Genomic DNA, 21,522 nt, shown 5'->3' on the forward strand with positions numbered 1-21,522 from the left:
AATTGCATCTAATTTTCTTTTATTAATTGACAGTCTTTCTTCGGGAATACCAATTATTTAGGGATTTAACCAATTATTCCATTACCACCAAGGAGAATTCCCGGTAATGACTTGTTATGGTCAGTATAATTTCAGGAATTTTAAATCTGCTTTTCATCTGAATGGACAAACTATATTGAAAAATATTCCTGATCAAAACCAAGGCTGTGTGTTTGCGGGGGAGGCGGAGGCAGGGATTGCGGGGGAGGCAGAAGCAGGGATTGGGGGGGGTGGGGGGGAGCGGTAGAATCAACTTTGTCAATATTATTATTTCATTTATTTTACTGACTAATTATTAACCACACACTCAGCGTGGGGAAGTTAAGCAATCTCCCAGATGTCACTGCAATTTATCGCTGTTTTTGTGTGGTTCAAAAATTCCCTTCTTATTTCTGTCCCAGGAAGGCGCTTTGTGACAGTCAACAGTGAACCCCTCAACCAGACAATCGGTATAATGCCCAGATTTATCTTTTAAATTCACAGCCCTACGCCATGGTAAATTGAAAAATGAGGTGGTGACATTATAGTCGATGAGTTTCACTTTCTCACTTCAAACGGGGAAGAGACGCCCTCGTAAGGAGTGAAGACTGGTTTCAGTGACTGGCGTGTCTTAAAATGGCCAAAGTGACGAATTTTGTACGTCCCACTCTCTGCAGTGCGAGGGATGTGCCAGGCCACTGTGACATTGCTATAACCTTTCGGTGCTTTGTCCCAGTACAGTCTGAAAACAAAAACAAACTACTGTTAGAAAATGCATACAGAATAAATCACTTGAAGTGCCAGTCACCTGCAGAGAATCTCTCAACTTTTAACATTACTAAGTGGATTGAAAAACCAGCTGCAGAGTGCTTACTGATCAATGTGCACAGGGAGATTGTCACTGGCATTCACCGGGATAGAAATTCATCTTGGGTGGTGTAGTGGGGAAAAAAAAATCACAAAGATGGCGCATAAAAAAATTACCTGGGAGAGGGACGTTAAGCAGGCGCTGAATTTTAGCGTAGACAGCGACTTGAAACTAAAAACATGCAGGATCGACAGTTATTTAAAGTTTAACATGCAGGAATCAGATACTGAAGGAAGCCAATAGAGAGCTTGAAGCACTCTTAAGATAAGGACAGACCTAGGACAATAGTGAGATTAGCCATAAATGGGAATGGGAATACATAAATGCAGGAAAACCAATTACTGTATGTATAGATTGAAACGAAGTCATTGATAGTCACTGATAGAGGAAATGCATCCGTTCTATGAAACAACGCTATGTTAAATGCCAATGTCTGTATACGTCTGGCTGTAACGATGTGTTAAACTATCAATCCTACTCAACTATAACGATGTGTTTAATGGCTAACGTCCGGACTATCCATTGTCTGAAAGATATAAAACTAAACCGCTCCTATTGTATTATTGGGAGAAGGTAGCTGCCTAGTACTGTGGGGTGCCAGTGCCTTTTTTCCAAGGAGCTTTGTTAAGTAAAACTGTATTGTTGCACCCCCAGTCTGACTCCGAAGTGGTAATTTCCCACAACAGTGGTGACCCTGGAGAAGGTGGTAGTGAGCTGTCTTCCCAAACCGCTACAACCCACGTGTGGTTGAGTCTTTTTAAGTTAGCGTTGCTGAGAAAGTTTATGTCAACTTCCAATGCAACAGCCACAACTATCGGAGCCACTTATTAATGAAGGTCTGCTATACATGAATCTCAGAATCGTTACAGCGCAGGGGGCTGCCATTTGGTCCATCGTGTCTGTGCTGGCCCTCTGAAGGAGCATTTTACCCAGAGCCACTCCCTGGCCTTCTTCCTGTAGCCTTGCACTTTCTTCCTTTTCAGATAACAATCCAGTTCCCTCTCAAAATGCCTTGACTGACCCAGCCTCCGACATACTTTCAGGCAATGCATTCCCAATTCTAACCCTGCAAAGATTTCTCCTCATGTCTTTACTGCTTCATTTGCCAATTACCTTACATCTGTGACCTCTTGTTCTTGATCTGTCCACCCGTGGGAACAATTTTTCCCCAGCCACTCTGTCCAGACTCCTCTCGATTTTGAATACCTCTATATTGAATCACATCTACACATTTTTTTCTCCAAGGAAAACAGTCACAGCCACTCCAATCTATCCACAAGACTGTATTTCCACATACTTGGAACCATTTTTCTGAATCTTTCCTGCATTTTTCTTTAATTCCTTCACCCTTTTCCTAAAATATGTCCCTTACAGACCCCTGAGTTAGAGGAGAATTGTCAGATGTCACTGAACCAGCTTCAGCAGGCCAGGTTCCATGGGGCATCTGGACTACGGTTTCTCAACTTCAGTTCAAACCTTTTAGATAATGCTGGTAAACATTGCACTGGGACTATTTAAATAGGCCAGGGACAAGTTCTAATGTTCCAATTTTTAACGCCCGCCTGGTATAAATGAGATAATGTTGGTTCAGATGCCTACAGCCAATGATATACAATGTTCACAACTAAGAAAAATGCAGGCAGCATCACGATGCTTCAAGTTCTCATTTTGAGACATATATTTACAAAGACACTTTCCTTCTAAATTACCAAGGAACTACAGAGGGCAATACAAATTCAGGGTCATGTGCTGTACTGCAAATGCATTTAAACTAGCCTGTGTCCAATTGAGGGTGAAATTAGTTTTAAAACTACAGACCCCCCACCCCCTCCCACCCTAAAAATGGTGGATTTATACCTATGATTTTATTATGGTTTACGTCACTGTACTTACTTAGTGGGTCAGAAGTATGAAGCCACTGCACAAATCATCCAATCCCTCCCTTCATGCACTCAAACCAGCAGCTCGCGTTTATTTTTAGAATTCCTTTAAATCCTCGCGCCAGACACCTTTTGCACAGTTTTAATTGATGTCTGTGCGCCCTCTGCTCCCTTGTGGGCAAATTGAAGTTCAAGGCAAACGATAAAACGGAAGGGGACAGTGCTCCACTTAGAAAGGAAACCAGAACGAGAGGGCACAGCCTCAAAATAAGAGGGGGGCAATTTAGAACAGAGTTGAGGAGGAACTTCTTCTCTCAGAAGGTGGTGAACCTCTGGAATTCTCTGCCCATTGAAGTGGAGGAGGCTACCTCGTTGAATATGTTTAAGTCACGGGTAGATAGATTTCTGATAGACAAAGGAATTAAGCGTTATGGGGAGAAAGCGGGAAAGTGGAACTGATCCACTTCAGATCAGTCACTATCTTATTGAATGGCGGGGCAGGCTCAAAGGGCTAGATGGCCTACTCCTATTTCTTATGTTCTCCAGTCCTGCTCTTTGCCCTTAAACATTTTATCCTGTCAACCCGTAATGATTTCCATTTTAGCATCTAGTCAGAAAAGCACTTCAGCACAGAATTTGCTTTTGAAGGAGGGGGGATGCATTTGCTAAAGTTCATCACTGCAGGAATTTAAAATAAATCAGGAAAAATCCATTCGAGTAAAGTTCATCGTGCTGGTTTCAAGATACCTTAAAGGCTAGGGGAGGGCGGTGGCGGGAGACAGAAAGAGAGAGAGAGAGACAGAGTGAGTAAATGATCTGTAACGGAGGCAGACAAGCCACTTAGGGATGTGCCCCTCCATGGCTTACTTCACTCACAGGCTGAAGTTTAGTTTTTGAAGCTAACAAATAGTCTCAGCCCCTGGACGTTGTCATGTCCATCAGAGCAAGCAGCAGCCCGCCGGTGCAAACTGAACTTCAATATATGACAAGTCAGTTCATGTTAAAAATCCTGCACCTCAGGCAGAGAAACACCACCACAACACTGGGCCTTAAATTGCTGGATAGTTGCCGGTATTTTGTGACCTCGCCCGTCCGAGGCTCGTAAAATCCCACCCGAGGCCAATGGAAAATGTTGAATTCTGGGGTGGGCAAGGTAGTAAAATTTCAGCCAGTAACTGTGTACCTGCAATGAATATTTGCATCTGTTAGCAATATAGAATTAGGAGTACATCATCTTTGAGCCCGTTCCACCATTTAACATGATCATGGCTGATCCATTATCTCAATGCCATGCTCCCGCACTTTTCCCTATACTCCTTCACAGTCCAGAAATCTGTCTATTTCCTTCTTCAGTATATTCAGTGACTTGGCTGCCACAGCCTTCTGTGATAGAGAATTCCACAGGTTCACCACCCTCTGGGTGAAGAAATTTCTCCTCATGTCAGTCCTTAATGGCTTACCCCATATCCTAAGACTCTGATCGCTTATTCCAAACTCCCTCAAACCAGAGGAAAAAAAAATCCCTGCCTCTAATCTGTCCAGCCCTGTCAGAGTTATGTACGTTTCAATGAGATCCCCTTTTAATTCTTCTAAATTCCAGTGAATACAGGCCCAGTCAAGACAACAGTCCCACCACCCCAGGAATCAGTCTGGTGAATCTTCATTGCATTCCCTCTCTGGAAAGCAAGTCCTTTCTTAGGCAAGAATGTTTTGAAGTCTACCATGTTTTCAAAGTATGGTCCAAAAAAAATGTAGGGATCTAAAGGTCCAGTGGAAATGAAGAACGTTGCAATTAGTAACAAAAATAGCACCGGAGAACTTAAAGGCAGCGAATTCTGTGGACCTGACATCCTGTATCCTAGGGTTTTAAAATAAATAGCTGCAGAGAAATTGGATGTATTGATTTTAATCTTTCAAAATTCTCTAAATTCTAGAGCAGTTTCTAAGAATTGGAAGATAAGAAGTGTAACCCCACTATTCACGAAAAGAGGGAAAGAGAAAACAGAATTAGGGTTCAAGGGATGGGTTAGTATATGATCATAGGCTGAGGATTGGTTAATGGGCAGAGTGAAAATTTCCTCTTTTCTGGCTGGCTGTAACTAGTGAGAAGCCACAAGGGTGAATGCTTGGGCCTTAGCTATTAACAATTTAGCTCAATGACTTAGATGAGGGGACTGAGTATAATCCAGCCGCATTTGCTGATGATACAAAGTTAGGTGGGAAAGTAAGCTGTGAGGAGAACACAAAGAAGCTTTTCAGACAGGTTAACTGAGTGGTCCTCAGCAGATGGAATATAAAATGTGGAACTGTTTTACACCCCTCAATTCTCATATCCCTGTAAATTTTATAATTTCAGTTGTCTGAAATTCCCTTTAGAAAGTTGTTACTGAATCCATTTTCAGCAACCTTTCAGATCGTGCATTCCAGATGGTAACAATTCTCTGCATCTCTCTCTTGGTCCTTTTGCTGGAACCTTCATTCTTGGTTGCCTGATACTCGCTGTAGCCTTACACCAGTAGAATTTTCTTTGGGCGGTTTAACCTGTCACCACTAAAACTGCTGCTTTAAATAAATTCAAACTTTCAGTCATTTCCTGAATAACTCCCAGCTATTTCCTGAAACAACTATGCCACACAGTTTCACATTTTAAACAAAATCTTGTATGGTATAAGAATTAAACAAATTCTTAATTTAGCACAATATTTTGTAAATCTTAATCCTATCAAATTGCTTCCTGTTCTATTTTTATTTTCATCTAAGAGTTATTTTCCAGTATCTTGAAGGTTCTTTCATTTCTCCTGGGACCAAACCAAGGCGTGCCTCAGCTCTCAGGAATTCACTTTGACTCTCCTCGGTTTCCCAGTCTGGCATGTAGACTTGCAGAGCGCTCTCACGTTGCAAGGATTCCACTACTAATTTCTTCCACTCGTTTTATCGAGTTGATCTGAAAAGTTTAATTCCTCAGGAATTTAAACTATTCATTCCAAACAAAAGCCCCACTCAGTGTTTCCTACCCATGATACCCCCAATTCTTAATGGCCGCTATGGTCCTTGCTCAGGCTGTCTTCCGATACTCAACTGCCTTCCAAGCTCACCCATTTGTTTCTGAGAGAAACCATACAAACAAACCCAAAACAAAACACTCCCTCCCTACAATCTACCCCAACGTAGCCTAGTGAAGATGCCCCACATAAAGATTTCAATGAATTAACTTTCACTTCCAAGCTTGTGTTTTGTTCTGAAAGTTACATGGGTAGTTCAAGATCTCCATTTATTTACCCTTTACTTTCAACAGGGAATAATTTAATTCTCTTATTAAGACCCCTTATTATGCAGGCACCTCAGCTCCACCAAGCTCATTCTATTGCTCAGTCTTTTCCCAATTCCAACTCTGACCTCATTAAGTAAACATGGACAATCGTTTGAATAGTAATTATCTTCAGGGCATTTACCAAGTCCCCGAAACCAGACTTTCTTCCACTTAACTTACGTTTCAAAATTCAATTTCCCTAAAGCCAGAAGTTGCTAAATTATGAAATTAGATGTTTTTGTCACTCCAGACAGGACCTTGGCTTGACATCTCATCCAAAGAACAATTACTAGACCAATAACATTTTTGCTAATTAAACATCCTTTTATCTACTCTACACAGCTTGTGGCTTTACAGTCATGCTTGCAGATTTTCATGAGCTGTATTCAGTCTTCTGTTCAAATCAGTACAACTACAAGGGCTGCAGAAATATGGGTTCATCTCGATTGAAATAACTCCATAGACAGTGCTCCAGGCAGGAAGGTCTGGACTCGGGGAATAACATGCTCAATGTGCCTAGGACTTAATTATGTACTATGATAAGTACCACCTGGAGACATTTGGTCAGAATAATACAAAGTGTCTTTTAATAAGAAGCTGTAATGACAATTGCCTCAGAGTAAGCTGATTTACTCACTGTAATTTTATTTTATGTTAAATAATACTTATCCCGAGCAAGGTGGAAGATGTTTAATTGATGGTCGGTCTGCGTCAAAACAAATCAACTTTAATGTGTTGCTATGGCAATATTTTTGAATGCTGCGTAACTTAGAATTCACAGTATGCAGATCGCATTACAATAGCAATTTTCATTGAGTTTTTACATCAAGTACATCAGTTATATCATTAATATACCCATAACTCACTAACAATATGGGTAGGACATCATGGGATTAAATTAAAAGTGTAAATAAAGTCTATTTTGAATTACACACTTGTGGGTTTATCTGAGTGGTTGGATGTGATAATATGATACTACCTAGAATATGATACTGTCTATAACATCAACTGTGGTTCATGCATAGGGGAAATTGCAATGGGTGGTATAATGTCTTCAATGTCCATCTACAGCTTTCACTAGACTAACTATCAAGCCAGTCCATAGATTAATCAAAAGAATCAGTAAACAGCAAAAGACAGTAAGAAGCTTCCGAGAGCTTGTGCATTTGCTATCAAATAAACTGGTTGGGCTTTAACCCGGTGTTGTGAGACTTCTTACTGTGTTTACCCCAGTCCAACGCGGGCATCTCCATATAACAGCAAACGAGCTATAAATAATACAGCAGGTTTTGACAATTTGTTTCTGGCAGGAATGTCTCCTGGGCCCTCTCATTGTGTTACAATTATATTTTAAGTTTTAAGTTTGATTTTCAACATCAACAATAATTGGCTCAAGTCCCATGGAAGCTTAGACTTTATAAATAAAGACAAGGAGTTATAATGATCTTTCCCAAACAGTGGTTTGACCTCAACTGATTCAGCGTATCCAATTCTGGTTCTTGCATTTTAAGAAGGATTTGAGGGTACAGAAAAGATTGATGAGAGTGACTTGAGGGATGAGGGACTTCAGTTACAAGAACAGATTGGAGAGTCTAGGACTTCTGTCCAGAAAAAGTTGAGAGGAAATTTGATGGATGTGTCCAAAATCATGAGGGGTCTTGACAGAGAGAAACTGTTCCCATTGGCCAAAGGTTTGATGATGCAGGTATAACATGATTGGCAAAAGAAATAAAGGTGACATTTTACTCAGTGAATGATTACAATCTGGAATGAACTGCCTGAAAGAGGGGCGACAGACTAAATTATGGCTTTCAAAAGGGAATTGGACAATCACCTGAAGGTAAAAAAAATGGCGGGGCTATCGGGAAAGGGCTGGGGAATGGAACACACTCCATTCTTTTTGCAGAGGGTCAGGGTGGCCGAACCATTCTTTGTCCCAAATGTCCTCTGTTTCACTATCACAATTAGAACCCAGAGCTTTTCTGTGAGACTATTGTTTGATTTTGCACTGTTAATATATTAAATAAGCTCAGTCTTCACTTTGTTAGTCGGGTTTTGCTACCCAAAGTTGTTGATGTTTTCCCAGTGCTGAGCTGAAGGAGAAACAGACTTTGCAAAAGTAGCTCATTCAGATAAACAGCTTCAGGAGCATCATGACTTCACACGCTGTACAGCTGGGAGGGTATTGGTTTGTGAGTTAATGACAATAACTGTCATTGGCAGTCATACCAAATCTGCGTTAAGATGTAATTATTGTTTAAGAACAAGGCAGTTGAGTTACGCGGGCAGCATTAGAATTGAATTCTGAATCACTTCAAAACTATTATTGCTCAAACAGGATTGCCACCAGGCCTACAAATTACTTTCTGAAATATTCCACCCCGTGTTTACATTGGAATCATGCAAACACAGAAGCAGCCATTTGGGTCATAGTACACATGCGGGCTCTTTCAAAGAGTTATCTAATTATTCCCACTCCCCTGCTCCTTTCCCATAATCCAGCATGTCTTTTCCATTCAAGTACTTACCTATTGATAACCCCCTTTTGAAAGACACGATTGAATCTGCCTCCGCGATATTCTTAAATTGTGTGTGCCGTACCCGAACCACTCACTGGGCAAAAAAGTTTTTCTTCATATCGCCTCTCGATGCCTGCCAATATCTTTAAATCTGTGCCGTCCAGTCTCAGACCCTTCTATCAGTGGAAACAGTTTCTCCCAGTCTACCCTCATGAATTTAAACACATCAGTCAGATCTGTTCTCACCCCTCTGTTCTAAGAATAACCACACCTTCTCCAATTGATCAAGCAGTTGAAGCCCTTTCTCCCTCAAGTCATTGTCATATATAACCATGGAATAACTACAGAATCCTCTGGTGCAGAGAGGTGCCATGTGGCCCATCGAGTCTGCACCGACTCTCCGAAAGAATATCCGACCCAGGCCCTTTCCTCTGCCTTATTCCTGTAACCCCACACATTTACCATAGCTAACCCACCTACCTTTGGACACTTAGAGACAATTTACCATGGCCAATCTACTTAACCTGCTCGGCTTTGGACTGTGAGGGGGAACCGGAGCAGACCCACACAGCCACAGGCAAGACGTGCAAATAGACACAGTCACCCAAAGCCAGAATCAAACCTAGATCCCTGGTACTGTGAGGCAGCAGTGCCAACCACTGTGCCACCATGTACCATATCATCACATATCACTATAGTAACGTGACAATAAGGTCCACTACCTTGGGCTTATTTATTGCAGAAGACACAAGGCAGCGATTGCTCTTCAGGGATTGGGGAAACACATTGTAGGGTCATTTATTCAGATTAAGTACTTCAGAATAGTTTTTAATCGATGTATAAGGCTTGAAGACACAAGAGCAGAGCTGTGGTCTGCTCAAAGTAAAAGTGAAACTGAGATTGGATCACAGGACACATTTCTCTAGTGATCACAGAATCCCTACAGTGCAGGAGACCATTCAGCCCATCAAGCCTGTACTGGCAACAATCTCAACCCAGGCCCTGTACATGTTGCCCCAAGTATTTACCCCCCTAATCTCCCTGACACCAAGGGTCAATTTAGCATGGCCAATACACCTAACCTGCACATCTTTGTACCTTGGGAGGAAACCGGAGCACCTGGAGGAAACCCACGCAGACACAGGGAGAATGTGCAAACTCCACACAGTCACCTGAAGCCAAAATTGAGCCCGGGTCCCTGGCGCTGCGAGGCAGCAGTGCTAACCACCATGCCACCTCTTGATGTCATTGGCATCTTGACGTCTCTTGTTCTTCACTCAAAGGGTGGTGAAATCTTCACTCAAAGGGTGGTGAATCTCTGGAATTCTCTGCCTGTTGAAGTGGTGGAGGCTGCCTCGCTAAATATATTTAAGACGCGGGTTAAGTTTTTGATAGGCAAGGGGATTAAGGGTTATGGGGAGAGGGTGGGAATGTGGAACTGAGACACGACAGATCAGCCATGATCTTATTGAATGGCGGGGGCAGGCTCGAGGGGCTAGATGGCCTACTCCATGTTCTTATGTTCTTATGTCATGTGAGGTGCCATAAGCATAGACATGGGTCAAGGGTGGAAGAGGAAAAGCACAATGTTAAAATGGTGGCACGGGCTCGTTGGGCCGAAGGGCCTGTTTCCCATGCTGTGTTGTTCTTTGTCCTTCTTTGTTCTTTGTCATACTGTGATCCCTTAAAGTCATCTTACAACCCTCCCCCCAATTTCTTTTCAATTATACTTCCCTCCAATACATGTTCATATTTAGTTACCATTATACAGGAGTATAGAACTGATTAATCTAGGATCTCAAAATCTCAAAAATAATCTTTGTACGTCCTGATCTTGCAATGGTAATCTTGATTTCTTCGGTTATTCACAGTGATGTGTGAAATTGCCATTCTTGGATGTTGTTCCTGGTTACATTTGGGGTCTTGTCCTACATACAGTCAGTTTGTTCGGTGGTGGAGGAGTTGGAATGGATCAGTCCTTGGTTATGCCTCACTATTGTGTCTTTGTGTGCAATGACTCTATAGGAGCTTGATTCTGAACGAATCCTTGTCACCTCGGCTGGTTGCCACGTAGCTTCTGTGGAATCCTGAATGCACATTTACTGACCCAACTGTTAACCTGGCAAACCAGTACCTGAATTCCTATTGTGCAAGTTGCTCATCTTCAAGAAGTTTAAAAACTGCTGTCTGGTTCCTGAGAAAATAGAATGGGTCAGAGTAGGTAAATTGGTTGCATTGGTCTGCCAAAGATGGGGATCGGGCCAGGGTAAGGTGCCCTCCTTCTGCGTCGTAGGGATTCTGTAACACCTTTTGTGTGAGACTTTCGGAAGTCCACACAACACCACATCAACCGCCATTACACTCACTTAAAAAAAATTCAATGATGTTGGATAAAGATAATTTGCTTTTAAGAAATTTATGTTGGCTTTCTTTCATTATTCCAAACTTGTTCAAGTCGTAGATTTTACTAATTTAGGGATGTGTGCTAATGACCTGAGCTCGACAGTGCACACTCGATTTGAGAGAAGTTTCTATAATTTGTTGATCCAGTATGAAATCCAACATAGAGGGCCAAATTTTTACCAACAAGTAACCTACTCAACCACTCCTCGTAAGAAACTCTGTCCGTACCTGGGATCAACCTAGTGAACCTTCTCTGGACTGCCTCCTGTGCCAGTGTATCTTTCCTTAGGTAAGGGAACAAAACTGTTCACAACATTACATAGTTTCAGCAAGACTTGCCTATTTTTATATTCTATCAGCTATAAAGTTGTGCTCGTTTTCAGGCATGAGGCGCGTAGCACGATCCACACCTGCCTCCTCACCAATCGCTGAAAATGGCCACCATCTGGACGATGCCCGAATTGTGCATGCATTTAAATTGACTTAATGGGCTGCACATCCAAACTTAACAGCACTTCCCTCCTTGCACTGCGTTCACCCGTCCAGACTTGGCACGAAAAAGACATGGTCTGCAAAGGTCCGATTTGGGCACTCCAGCTTTTGAGGAGGTAACTTCAGAGCTTCTGGCAGCTCTGACTCAGACCGGTGGTGGCAGGAGTTGGGAAGAGAGTCAGGGGACGGAGGTGTATCGCTGCCACTCTGCGTACGATCTGTAGGGGGAATAGAAGCAGGGGGCCACGATCAGTCTGGGTAGTGGGGTGGGCAGGATGTTGGGGAGGCAATATTGGGCCTGGGAGCGATGTGGCAGGGAGCGTTTATCTATTTTTGTTACGGTGCACGCAGAGTTGAAGGCTCCAATCGGAGCTGCAGCATTCCGGGGGTGACAAGACCTTCCCACAGGCTTCTGCGGCGCGATTCAGAACGACTGATATTTATTCAGGCGGGGTGTGTATGGGGGTGGCGGAGAACGGGTCTAAAAGTCGGATCTGAAACACTTCCAGTTTCAGCACTTAGAATCGAAATGGTAAAATTGGACCCACAGAGTCCAACATCAAAGTAAAACCGTCAGTAAATACTAGTGAGCCTTCCGTAGCATTCTCCAGGGTCAGACTGAAGCAATTGTTCCACCAAGTGCAAGATTGCTTTGCTAGCTGTATGTATACATATGATGGGAATGTGCTGCCCCGGGGGCTTATTAAGCCCTATCTAAAAGTAGAAAAACGCAGCTGCAGAAATGAAACTGTCAGAATTAATTATATTCATAAGACCAGAAGATATAGGAGCAAAACTCAGCATTTGGCCCATCGAGTCTGCTTTGCCATTCAATGAGGTCAAAACTGATCTAATATTTCAATCCTCAACTCCACTTTCCCACCTTATCCCCATAATCCTTGATTCCCTTACTGATTAAAAATCTATCTATCTCAGTCCTGAACAGCTCTACAGCCCTCTATAGTAAAGAATACCGTAGATCACTATGCTCAGAGAGAAGAAATTCCTCCCCATCTCTGTCTTAAATGGGGGACACCTTACTCTGAGATTCTGCCCTCTGGTCCTAGGCTCTCCCATATGTGGAAACAACCTCTCAGCATCTACCCTGTCAAACCCGAGAATCCTATATGTCTCAATAATGTTGCCTGTCATTCATCTAAACTCCAATGAGTAAAGGGTTAACCTACTCAACCGCTCCTCATAAGAAAATCAGTCCATACCTGGGATCAACCTAATGTACCTTCTCTGGACTACTTCCAATGCCGTGTATCTTTCCTTAGGTTAGGGAACAAAACTGTTCACAACATTACAAGCATGGTCTAACTCGTGCCATGTACAGTTTCAACAGGACTTGCCTATTTTTATATTCTATTTCCTTTGAAATGAAGGTCAACATTTAATTTGCCTTTCCTATTACCTGCTGAACTTGCATGTTAGCTTTTTGTGATTCATGCACGAGCCTTAGGATGTGGGTTTGGTCTTGAGATGTGACGGTTTTTGGAAATGCCAACATTTATCTTCACTTTTCATTGCCCTCAGATGGTGTTAGTGGTTTTATGTGACTGGCTGACTTGAGGTCAATTATATTGGTGTAGAATTGGAATCACGTATTAACTGCAAGATGGCATTTTCCTTCCTTCATGACAAGAGTAAAGCAGTCGCATTCTTAACAAGCAGCTGATCGCTTTTGCTGAGAATTGTTGTGTATTTCCAAATATGTTTAAAAACATAAAACAAAATATAAAAGATTGAATTCTTAGACTGTCACTGTAGGATTTGAATTTGTGTTCTCCGGATTTTTAGCTCTGGCTTCTGGTTTTCAAATTAATTTGATAATTGAATAGTGGCCCTAAACGCTTCCCAACTTGCAGCCTTTAGTTCAACGGGACATGTATAGGTTACATATGTTGGGGCGTAACCCCTTTAACGGAATGGGTTATGTGAACTCGGGTTTGGGGTACACTGTTGGGAACCGCCCTGTGTGTGCAGTCGACATTTGGAGTGTGGAGCAAGTGGACCTAATAAAGAGCTGTCCCCTGATGCCTGACCTGTGGAGCAGTTAAGGAGAAGCCCAAGTACAATGGATTTAACACATGCAAAGCAAATCAAGGTTAGCAAATAGACCTGCAGATGGAAGACCCTAATAGAATCAGTAACAATCCCAGGATGTTTCCTATGACATTTCATGGTAGGCCCACACAAGCCAAAAGTTACACGTAGAAAGACCAGCTGTTCCATCGATATTCCAGTGCCAACGTGGCTGCCCTAGTCCATGGGCATTGAGAGTCACAGAATTCATCTGGCAGCAAAGCAGTCACAAGAACAAGGTTGATTCAGAGTCAGTCAGTCAGTTAAGTAGACTAACGACCTTGAACAACCTGATTCTAACCGGAATCTTGCCAAATTTGGCATGCAGGGAAATGCAAATGACATTTTGTTATAAATGATCATATAATCTTACGGCAGAGGCTCTGAACTAATCCAGGCTGACGTTCTCGTGCAATGCTGAGGAAATGCTGAACTGTTTGTGTCGTGGTCTTTCATACGAGACATTACAGCAAGGCCCTGTCTAACCTCTCAGGGGGGTGGGTGGAAAGATCCCACGGCATTATCTCGAAGAAGAGGGAGTTCTCCTGGCGGTGGTGGCACACCTGGCTCTCAACCGAAAGCAGTTTTACCCGGTCACTATTCCACTGCTGTTTATGGGAGCTTGCTGCATGCAAATTGACTGCTGCATTTCCTACATTACAACAATGAGAGTACTTCAGAAATCCCTCATTGGCTGGAATGCACTTTGGAGGTTGGGAAAGGCGCTATAGAAATTGAATTTTCTTTTAAACTGTAACCATAAAAATTTGTCCATGGGTTGAAAGTTATTTGCATCTAAACAAATTAGATTTGAAATATAAACATGACAGAAAGGAAGATTTTCTATAAGGAAATGGAAAGGTCATTGCTCTAATTATATTTTTGGAGGTATTTACTTCAGGACAAAGTCTTCAGATTTGAAAATTACAAAGGTCACTATGTAAATCTCAGTGGTATGTGAGAAGCCAGAGACTTTGGCCTGGTTTATTTTAGCAATAAAGTAGTCACATATAAAGCTTGGGATGTTTTACTACATTAAAGCTGCTGTATAAATATAAATACTTGTTGTTTAGGTCATAGAATCCTTACTGTGCAGAGGAGACCACTCGGACCATCAAGTCTGCACCGACAACAATCCCACCCAGATCCTATCCCTGTAAGCCCACGTATTTACCCTTCTAGTCCCCCGATACCAAAAGGCAATTGGGCACGGCCAATCCAGCTAACCTGCACATCTTTGGACTGTGGGAGGAAATCAGAGCACCCGGAGGAAACCCACACAGATACGGGGAGAATATGCAAACTCCACACAGTGACCCAAGACTAGAATTGAGTCCCTGGCGCTGTGAGGCAGCAGTGTTAACCACCGTGCCATCCTTAAATGATCACTGTAGTGCACAGAAGGACTATTAATCTCCAAGGAGCCCTTCCCCTCCTAGACACACCAACCACATTAATGAAAACACTAATTTTAACTGATTAATGCCCTGTTAAAAATTGGATGACCAGCTTGGACTCTCATAACAATTCCTTAGCATTGGAACACCCTGAGCCTGGAATTCTACTTTCCCACGCCCTGGAATTTCAGTACAATGTTTCTGCTGCACCATCCAAACAAATAAACACACCAAGTTTTGTATCTTCTTCTACATTGTGGGGACTACTTTGCTTAAATACTATTCTCAGGGACTTCCATTTCACTGGAGGAGGTTTCAAAGATCCCGCTAGTAAGAACACTGTTTGTCTCGAGTATCCTTTGGGCACGGTGCAGAGTGTGAAAAGGATTTTCAGTGTGCTGGAAAACAATCGGTTCAATCACATTGTGAACACTCCTTCTGTGGGAGTTGAACCCAGGGCCCTTTCCTCTCGGAGTGCTACCAACTGCTACACAAGACTTCCACTGAAACTAGCGAGTCACGCAAATGAGTTTTCTGCACACAGGCAATGGGGAAACAGCTATAACTGGACATCTCAGAGGACCACAATGAGGAAAGGGAGACCAGGAGAGCTAGGGAAAGTAGGAAGCTCAGACTAGGATTAAGCAAAGCCCATTGGGAGGACTCTTCTGCGCTGTTTAGTGGTCAGTTTAGGCGCATAGCAGGTACGTAATTAGATGGATAATGTACCTGGACCCAACTCCCCTCGATAAAGGTGCTTGATGCTGGATCGAAGAATTGGACATCAGGAAGTGGGGGCAGGGAGCACAGCGCCATCCTCCTAGTTGCTTCTCAACCTCCTGCTCCATCTCCTCTCAACACCCACCTTCCCACATTACATATCTGTAGCCTGAGTCCTCCCCAATCCTGGGACTCCTGGGGTGCCTTCTGATTGGCTGACAGCTCTCGCCAGGTGGGACCTCTGCCTCTGAGGTCTTGATTCCAGGGAGATTAGGTGGCCTTGCAATTGCCTGATTGGCTTGTAGCTCAGTGGGCCTTCCGGAAGAGAGGTACTGTGGGTCTCTTGATAGCTCCGTAGCCAGCAAGAAAAACCCGCTAATGCCACAAATCAATTCTGCCATTGTGTTCCATTGCAACACAATCAGTAACCTTGACATGACAAGCGGGGCAATGGATGCGAGGTTCAGGGTCATATTGAACATCTCAGGAGTTGGCTGCTTTGTCAGATACCAGTGAAAAGTTAACTGCAACCTACCATAAAGTATCTTGCTACAGTTTGAGCAGCAGCAGAAAAGGAGGCAGTGGTAATTCTTCACATGACTGGCCTTCCCAACATATAGAGCATCATAACGTGTATGCAGTAAGGCATTTGTACAACCAACAATTCTATGTCAACCTCAAAACAAAAAGGATATCTTCCATCGCTGTGTAAATGTGGTTAGACCACACCTGGAATACTGTGAACAGCTTTAGTCTCCTTATCTAAGGGAAAGGTATGGTGGGAAGGTTCACTAGGCTGATCCCAGATATGGAGAGATTCTGTTACGCAGAGTGGTTGGGCCTTCACCCGTTGGAGTTTAGAAGAATGAGAAGTGACCTTATTGAGACACATAGGATTATCTGGGTCCTTGACAGGGTAGATGCTGAGGGATTAATTCCCCTTGTGGGAGAGTCTAGAACCCAAGGGCATCACCTCAGAGTGAGGGGTTGCCCATTTAAGACAGAGAGGAGGAAGAATTTCTTCTGAGGGTAATAAATTTGTGGAATTCTTTACAGCAGAGAGCTGTTGAAGCTGAATTAAGCATGTTTATGGCTGAGACAGAGTTTTAATCAGTAAGGAAATCAAGAGTAATGGAAAGAAGGCGGGAAAGTTGAGTTAACATCGAACATAGAACACTACAGCACAAACAGGCCCTTCAGCCCACGAGTTGCGCCGATCACATCAACACCTATCTATAACCCCCAATCCCATAAAACCCCATATACTCATCCAGAAGTCTTTTAAAAGACCCCAGCGAGTTCGCCTCCACCACCACTGACGGCAGCCGATTCCACTCACTCACCACCCTCTGAGTGAAAAACTTACCCCTAACATCACTTCTGTACTTTCCTCCCTGCACCTTAAATCTGTGTCCTCTCGTAGCGACCATTTCAACCCGGGGAAATAGCCTCTGAGAATCCACCCTATCTATTCCTCTCAACATTTTATAAACCTCTATCAGGTCGCCTCTCAACCTTCGTCTCTCCAGGGAAAAGACACCCAGCTCCCTCAACCTAACTTCATAAGGCATGCCTCCCAGTCCAGGCAACATCCTTGTAAATCTCCTCTGTACCCTTTCTACGTCTTTCCTATAGTGAGGCGACCAGAACTGCGCACAGTACTCCAAATGAGGCCTGACAAGGGTCTTATAAAGTTGCAGTATTACCTCCCGACTCCTAAACTCAATCCCTCGATTAATGAAGGCCAGTACACCATACGCCTTCTTGACCACCTCTTCCACCTGCGAGGCCGATTTAAGAGTCCTGTGGACCCGGACCCCAAGATCCCTCTGCTCTTCAACACTACTAAGACTCCTGCCCTTGATAGTGTACTCGTTCATCCCGTTGGTTCTGCCAAAATGGACGACTACGCATTTATCCGCGTTGAAGTCCATCTGCCACTTCTCCGCCCAGTCCTGCATCCTATTTATGTCCTGCTGCAACTTTTGACATCCTTCCAGACCATCCACAACACCACCGACCTTCGTGTCATCAGCGAACTTACTCATCCATCCCTCCACTTCCTCATCCAGGTCATTTATGAAAATGACAAACAGCAAGGGTCCTAGAACAGATCCCTGGGGCACTCCACTGGTGACTGACCTCCATGCAGAAAAAGACCCATCCACAACCACTCTCTGCCTTCTGCAGGCAAGCCAGTTCTGGATCCACAAGGCCAAAGGCCCTTGGATCCCATGCCCTCTCACCTTCTCAAGAAGTCTTGCATGGGGGACCTTATCAAACGCCTTGCTGAAGTCCATGTACACCACGTCCACGGCACTTCCTTCGTCAATGTGTTCAGTCACATTATCGAAGAACTCAACTAGGCTTGTAAGGCACGACCTGCCCTTGACAAATCCATGCTGACTATTCCTGATCATGTCAAACCTCTCCAAATGCTCGTAAATCTTGTCCCTCAGAAGCCTCTCCATCAGCTTACCAACCACTGAGGTCAGACTCACCGGTCGGTAATTTCCCGGGCTATCTCTGTTCCCTTTCTTGAAAATAGGGACTACATCCGCAATCCTCCAATCTTCCGGAACCTCTCCCATCTCCATTGACGACGCAAAGATCATCGCCAGGGGCTCTGCAATCACTTCCCTCGCCTCCCACAGTATCCTGGGGTATATCCCATCTGGTCCCGGTGACTTATCTATCTTGATAGACGTTGAGGATTATCACATCAAATCAGTCATGATCTTACTGAATGGCGGAGCAGACTCAATGGGCCAAATGGCCTAATTCTGCTTCTATGTCTTATGGCTGCCTCCTACATAAAATTCTGCAGCAGTCCTTAGAAATACCAACAATGCTTTCATCCTGAGGAGATCTTTGAAGGGGAAGGGAGAACAATAGCTTGTTCTTCAGGTCTATTGAGTAATAGCTGAAACCTCAGGCTACTGAGCGTTTGAGAGCACTCAGTGTGCAGGCACCTGAGGTGCTGAATCAACAATTTAACTCTTGAATTAATCATGGAGAGTTTCACTGCATCTTATCTTCCTTTTAAACATCTCAATTTCTTCTGGGTCTGTGGCCACCAGGGGCAGTACATGCCACATTCTCACAACCCTCTCCAAGGATTGCCTCTTGGTTTCTCTTGTTGTTACTCTGCCCAAATTTTCAGATTGCGGACAGCGATTAGTCTGGACTATTTGCGTCACATGAATTTTGCCTGGTAATACGTGGGGGGCACAGGGAGGCTTTTAGAAAATGCACCCAAGTGAAAGTGGGCAAGAAGCAAGGTGGCAGTGTGGTGAACACTGCTGCCTCACAGCTCCAGGGACCCAAGTTCAATTCTGGCCACTGCCTGTGTGGAGTCTGCATGTTCTCCCCACGTCAGCGTGGGTTTCCTTCGAGTGCTCTGGTTTCCTGAAAAGCAGTTTAGCTGTGGGTGAAAGAGCGAGTATACAAATGGAGATATTGCTGATGTATCCCTTTACATTCAAGGTAGCTCACAGTCCGGTTGTGTCACCGACTTGCCTATCACACATTGTCATTTCCCTAAATCTTGCACATTGACACATACTGCCCATCAATTCAAACACACAGACTTGCAGTCAACCAGCTATTCGAACATCCAAACTAACTCAATATTGGGATCTGACAGGATCAAACTCTCCTCCCTTCAGCCGCACATAGACAGGCCTGTCAGCTATGGAATCGATGGAGCTCATTCACCTCCTCCATAACATTACATGATCAATTGCTCTACAATGCAGCTCTTCTTTCAATTAGAAAATTATTTTCCTGCCACAAAATCTGCATTAGCTTCATGGAGTGAATCATTTCTCACTCTAGCAGCTCGATTACGTTGAGCAGAGCTAACAGTTTTGATAAGTAAGCATTCAGCTCATCAGCAATGGAACCGGCCTTAGAAGTTCAAAGTTCAGTAACTTCAGATGCTGACTTCCAGTCAGGCCATGAACTTCTGTCTCGAAGGTGCTGGTCACTTCACTCCCTCACTATTGGCAAACTAATTTATACAGGCCATTTCTTGTAATAAAGCACACATACTAGATTAGATGAGAAAAGATTAACATAGAAAAACACTTGATCCAAACCAAATCCCCTTCTCTAATGGGGCAGCAGTTGCCTGTGATCAATACTGCCTTAAAATTTCTGAGCTTCTACACAACAGTACAGAGGAGTTGCATGGCAAAAAGCAGAACAGGGTGGCAATGAGAGAACATTCAATATTTACAAAGCGGCACTTCCATTTTTATTGGCCCTTATCAGCTCAAGATATTCCAAGTGACTGACCATGATTCAGAGGTTGATGTCATTTAGGGAGGTGGTGGATTGAATTTGGATGTTTGTTTTGCTGGTGTTGCAGATGCATTGCAAACTTTAATGAATTAACAACTAACACCTTCCTGTTGTAATGCACCAAAGTGGGCAGGAAAATCGATCTGTGTTTAAAATGAAAACAGGGTTCTTGGTGCTCTGTACATATTCTGAACTTTTTTTTTAAAAAAAGTGAAACCCCTGTCTGGTCCAAAGTAACCTTCTGACTTATTAATTTATCCAGTATAACCTTCTTACTAATATAAATTTCATTTGATTCCTTATTCTCCCCAGACCCTTGGATCTCTAATTCTGGGAGGATTTCTAATATCTTCTTCATTGAAGACAGACAAAGTAATCAAAGAACCATAGAACCCTACAGTGCAGAAAAAGGCCCTTTGGCCCATCGAGTCTGCACCGACCACAATCCCACCCAGGCCCTACTCCCCTATCCCTACATATTTTACCCACTAATCTCCCTAACGTAAGCATCTGAGTGCACTAAGAGGCGATTTTAGCATAGCCAATCAACCTAACCCACACATTTTTGGACTGTGGGAGGAAACAGGAGCGCCTGGGGGAAACCCACGCAGACACGAGGAGAACATGCAAACTCCACACAGACAGTGACCCAAGCCAGAAATCGAAACCAGGTCCCTGGAGCTGTGAAGCAGCAGTGCGAACCATTGCGCTACTGTGCTGCCCACAATCATTTAGCTTCTTTGCCATTTTTCTATTTCTTGTTATAAATTCTCCAAACCCTGTTTGTAATAGACCCACATTTGTTTTAGACAAACATTTCTTCTTGACATTTGGAAGCTTTTGCTGTTTCTAAAATACATTCTTTCTGACTTTGCATTCTATGATGCTTGGACCCTGTAAGGGGCCATCTTCTGAAAGGGTCACATAACCCAGGGTAACCCATCAGGAACTGAGTTGGGGCTTCACTCCAACTTGTCTGGGTTTGTCCTGGCAGTTAGATCCTAAAGTCATGTCTGGAAGGAATGAATCTGCATCACCCTGTAAATAGTTCATTAATAAAGATTGTCTTGAACTGGTGTAGCTAAGTTACTACATTTGGTAACGAGGTTAAAAAGCAACAAATGCCATTACAAGGTCATCAGCACAGAACCTGGTCCATTTAAGGCAAGTTTGTAAAGTAGAACAGAGGTGCCTGTCTTTGCAGAGTGGATCCTTTTGATGCATCTGAAGAGTGGGTACAGTACGTTGAGCAATTCTAACATTTCTTCAAAGAAATTGGAATAGAGGAGGAGGAGGAAAGAAGATTAAGTGCTTGTGGGGCCCAAACCTATAAATTGTCTGTAGCCTAATTTTCCCTAATGTGCCCGATGAAAGCTCGCTTGCAGAGATTGTGAATTTGGTAAAAGGGCTCTACCACCCAAAGCTATCCATGAGTTTGCAACAACTTAAATTCAATTCTGCAAGGAGAACCCTAGGAGAGACCATTGCAACCTGCAGAGTAAGGCTGCAGCAAATTGCAGAG

The 21,522-nt window shown here is 43.4% G+C and overlaps 1 protein-coding gene across 1 annotated transcript in view; it reads right to left on the reverse strand.

The window, feature by feature from the left end:
* Window positions 1-370: 370 nt before the first annotated feature.
* The window catches only part of asah2 (N-acylsphingosine amidohydrolase 2), a 92,264-nt gene continuing 71,112 nt past the window's right edge, over window positions 371-21,522 (reverse strand). Inside the window, exon 22 of the mRNA XM_080205247.1 lies at window positions 371-760. Coding sequence (XP_080061373.1) covers window positions 577-760 — 184 coding nt within the window. The 3' untranslated portion in view covers window positions 371-576. The remainder of the gene's footprint in view (window positions 761-21,522) is intronic.

Source organism: Carcharhinus amblyrhynchos, chromosome 17 (assembly GCF_965287045.1).
Source record: "Carcharhinus amblyrhynchos chromosome 17, sCarAmb.v2.hapA, whole genome shotgun sequence".
Taxonomy (NCBI): Eukaryota; Metazoa; Chordata; class Chondrichthyes; order Carcharhiniformes; family Carcharhinidae; genus Carcharhinus; species Carcharhinus amblyrhynchos.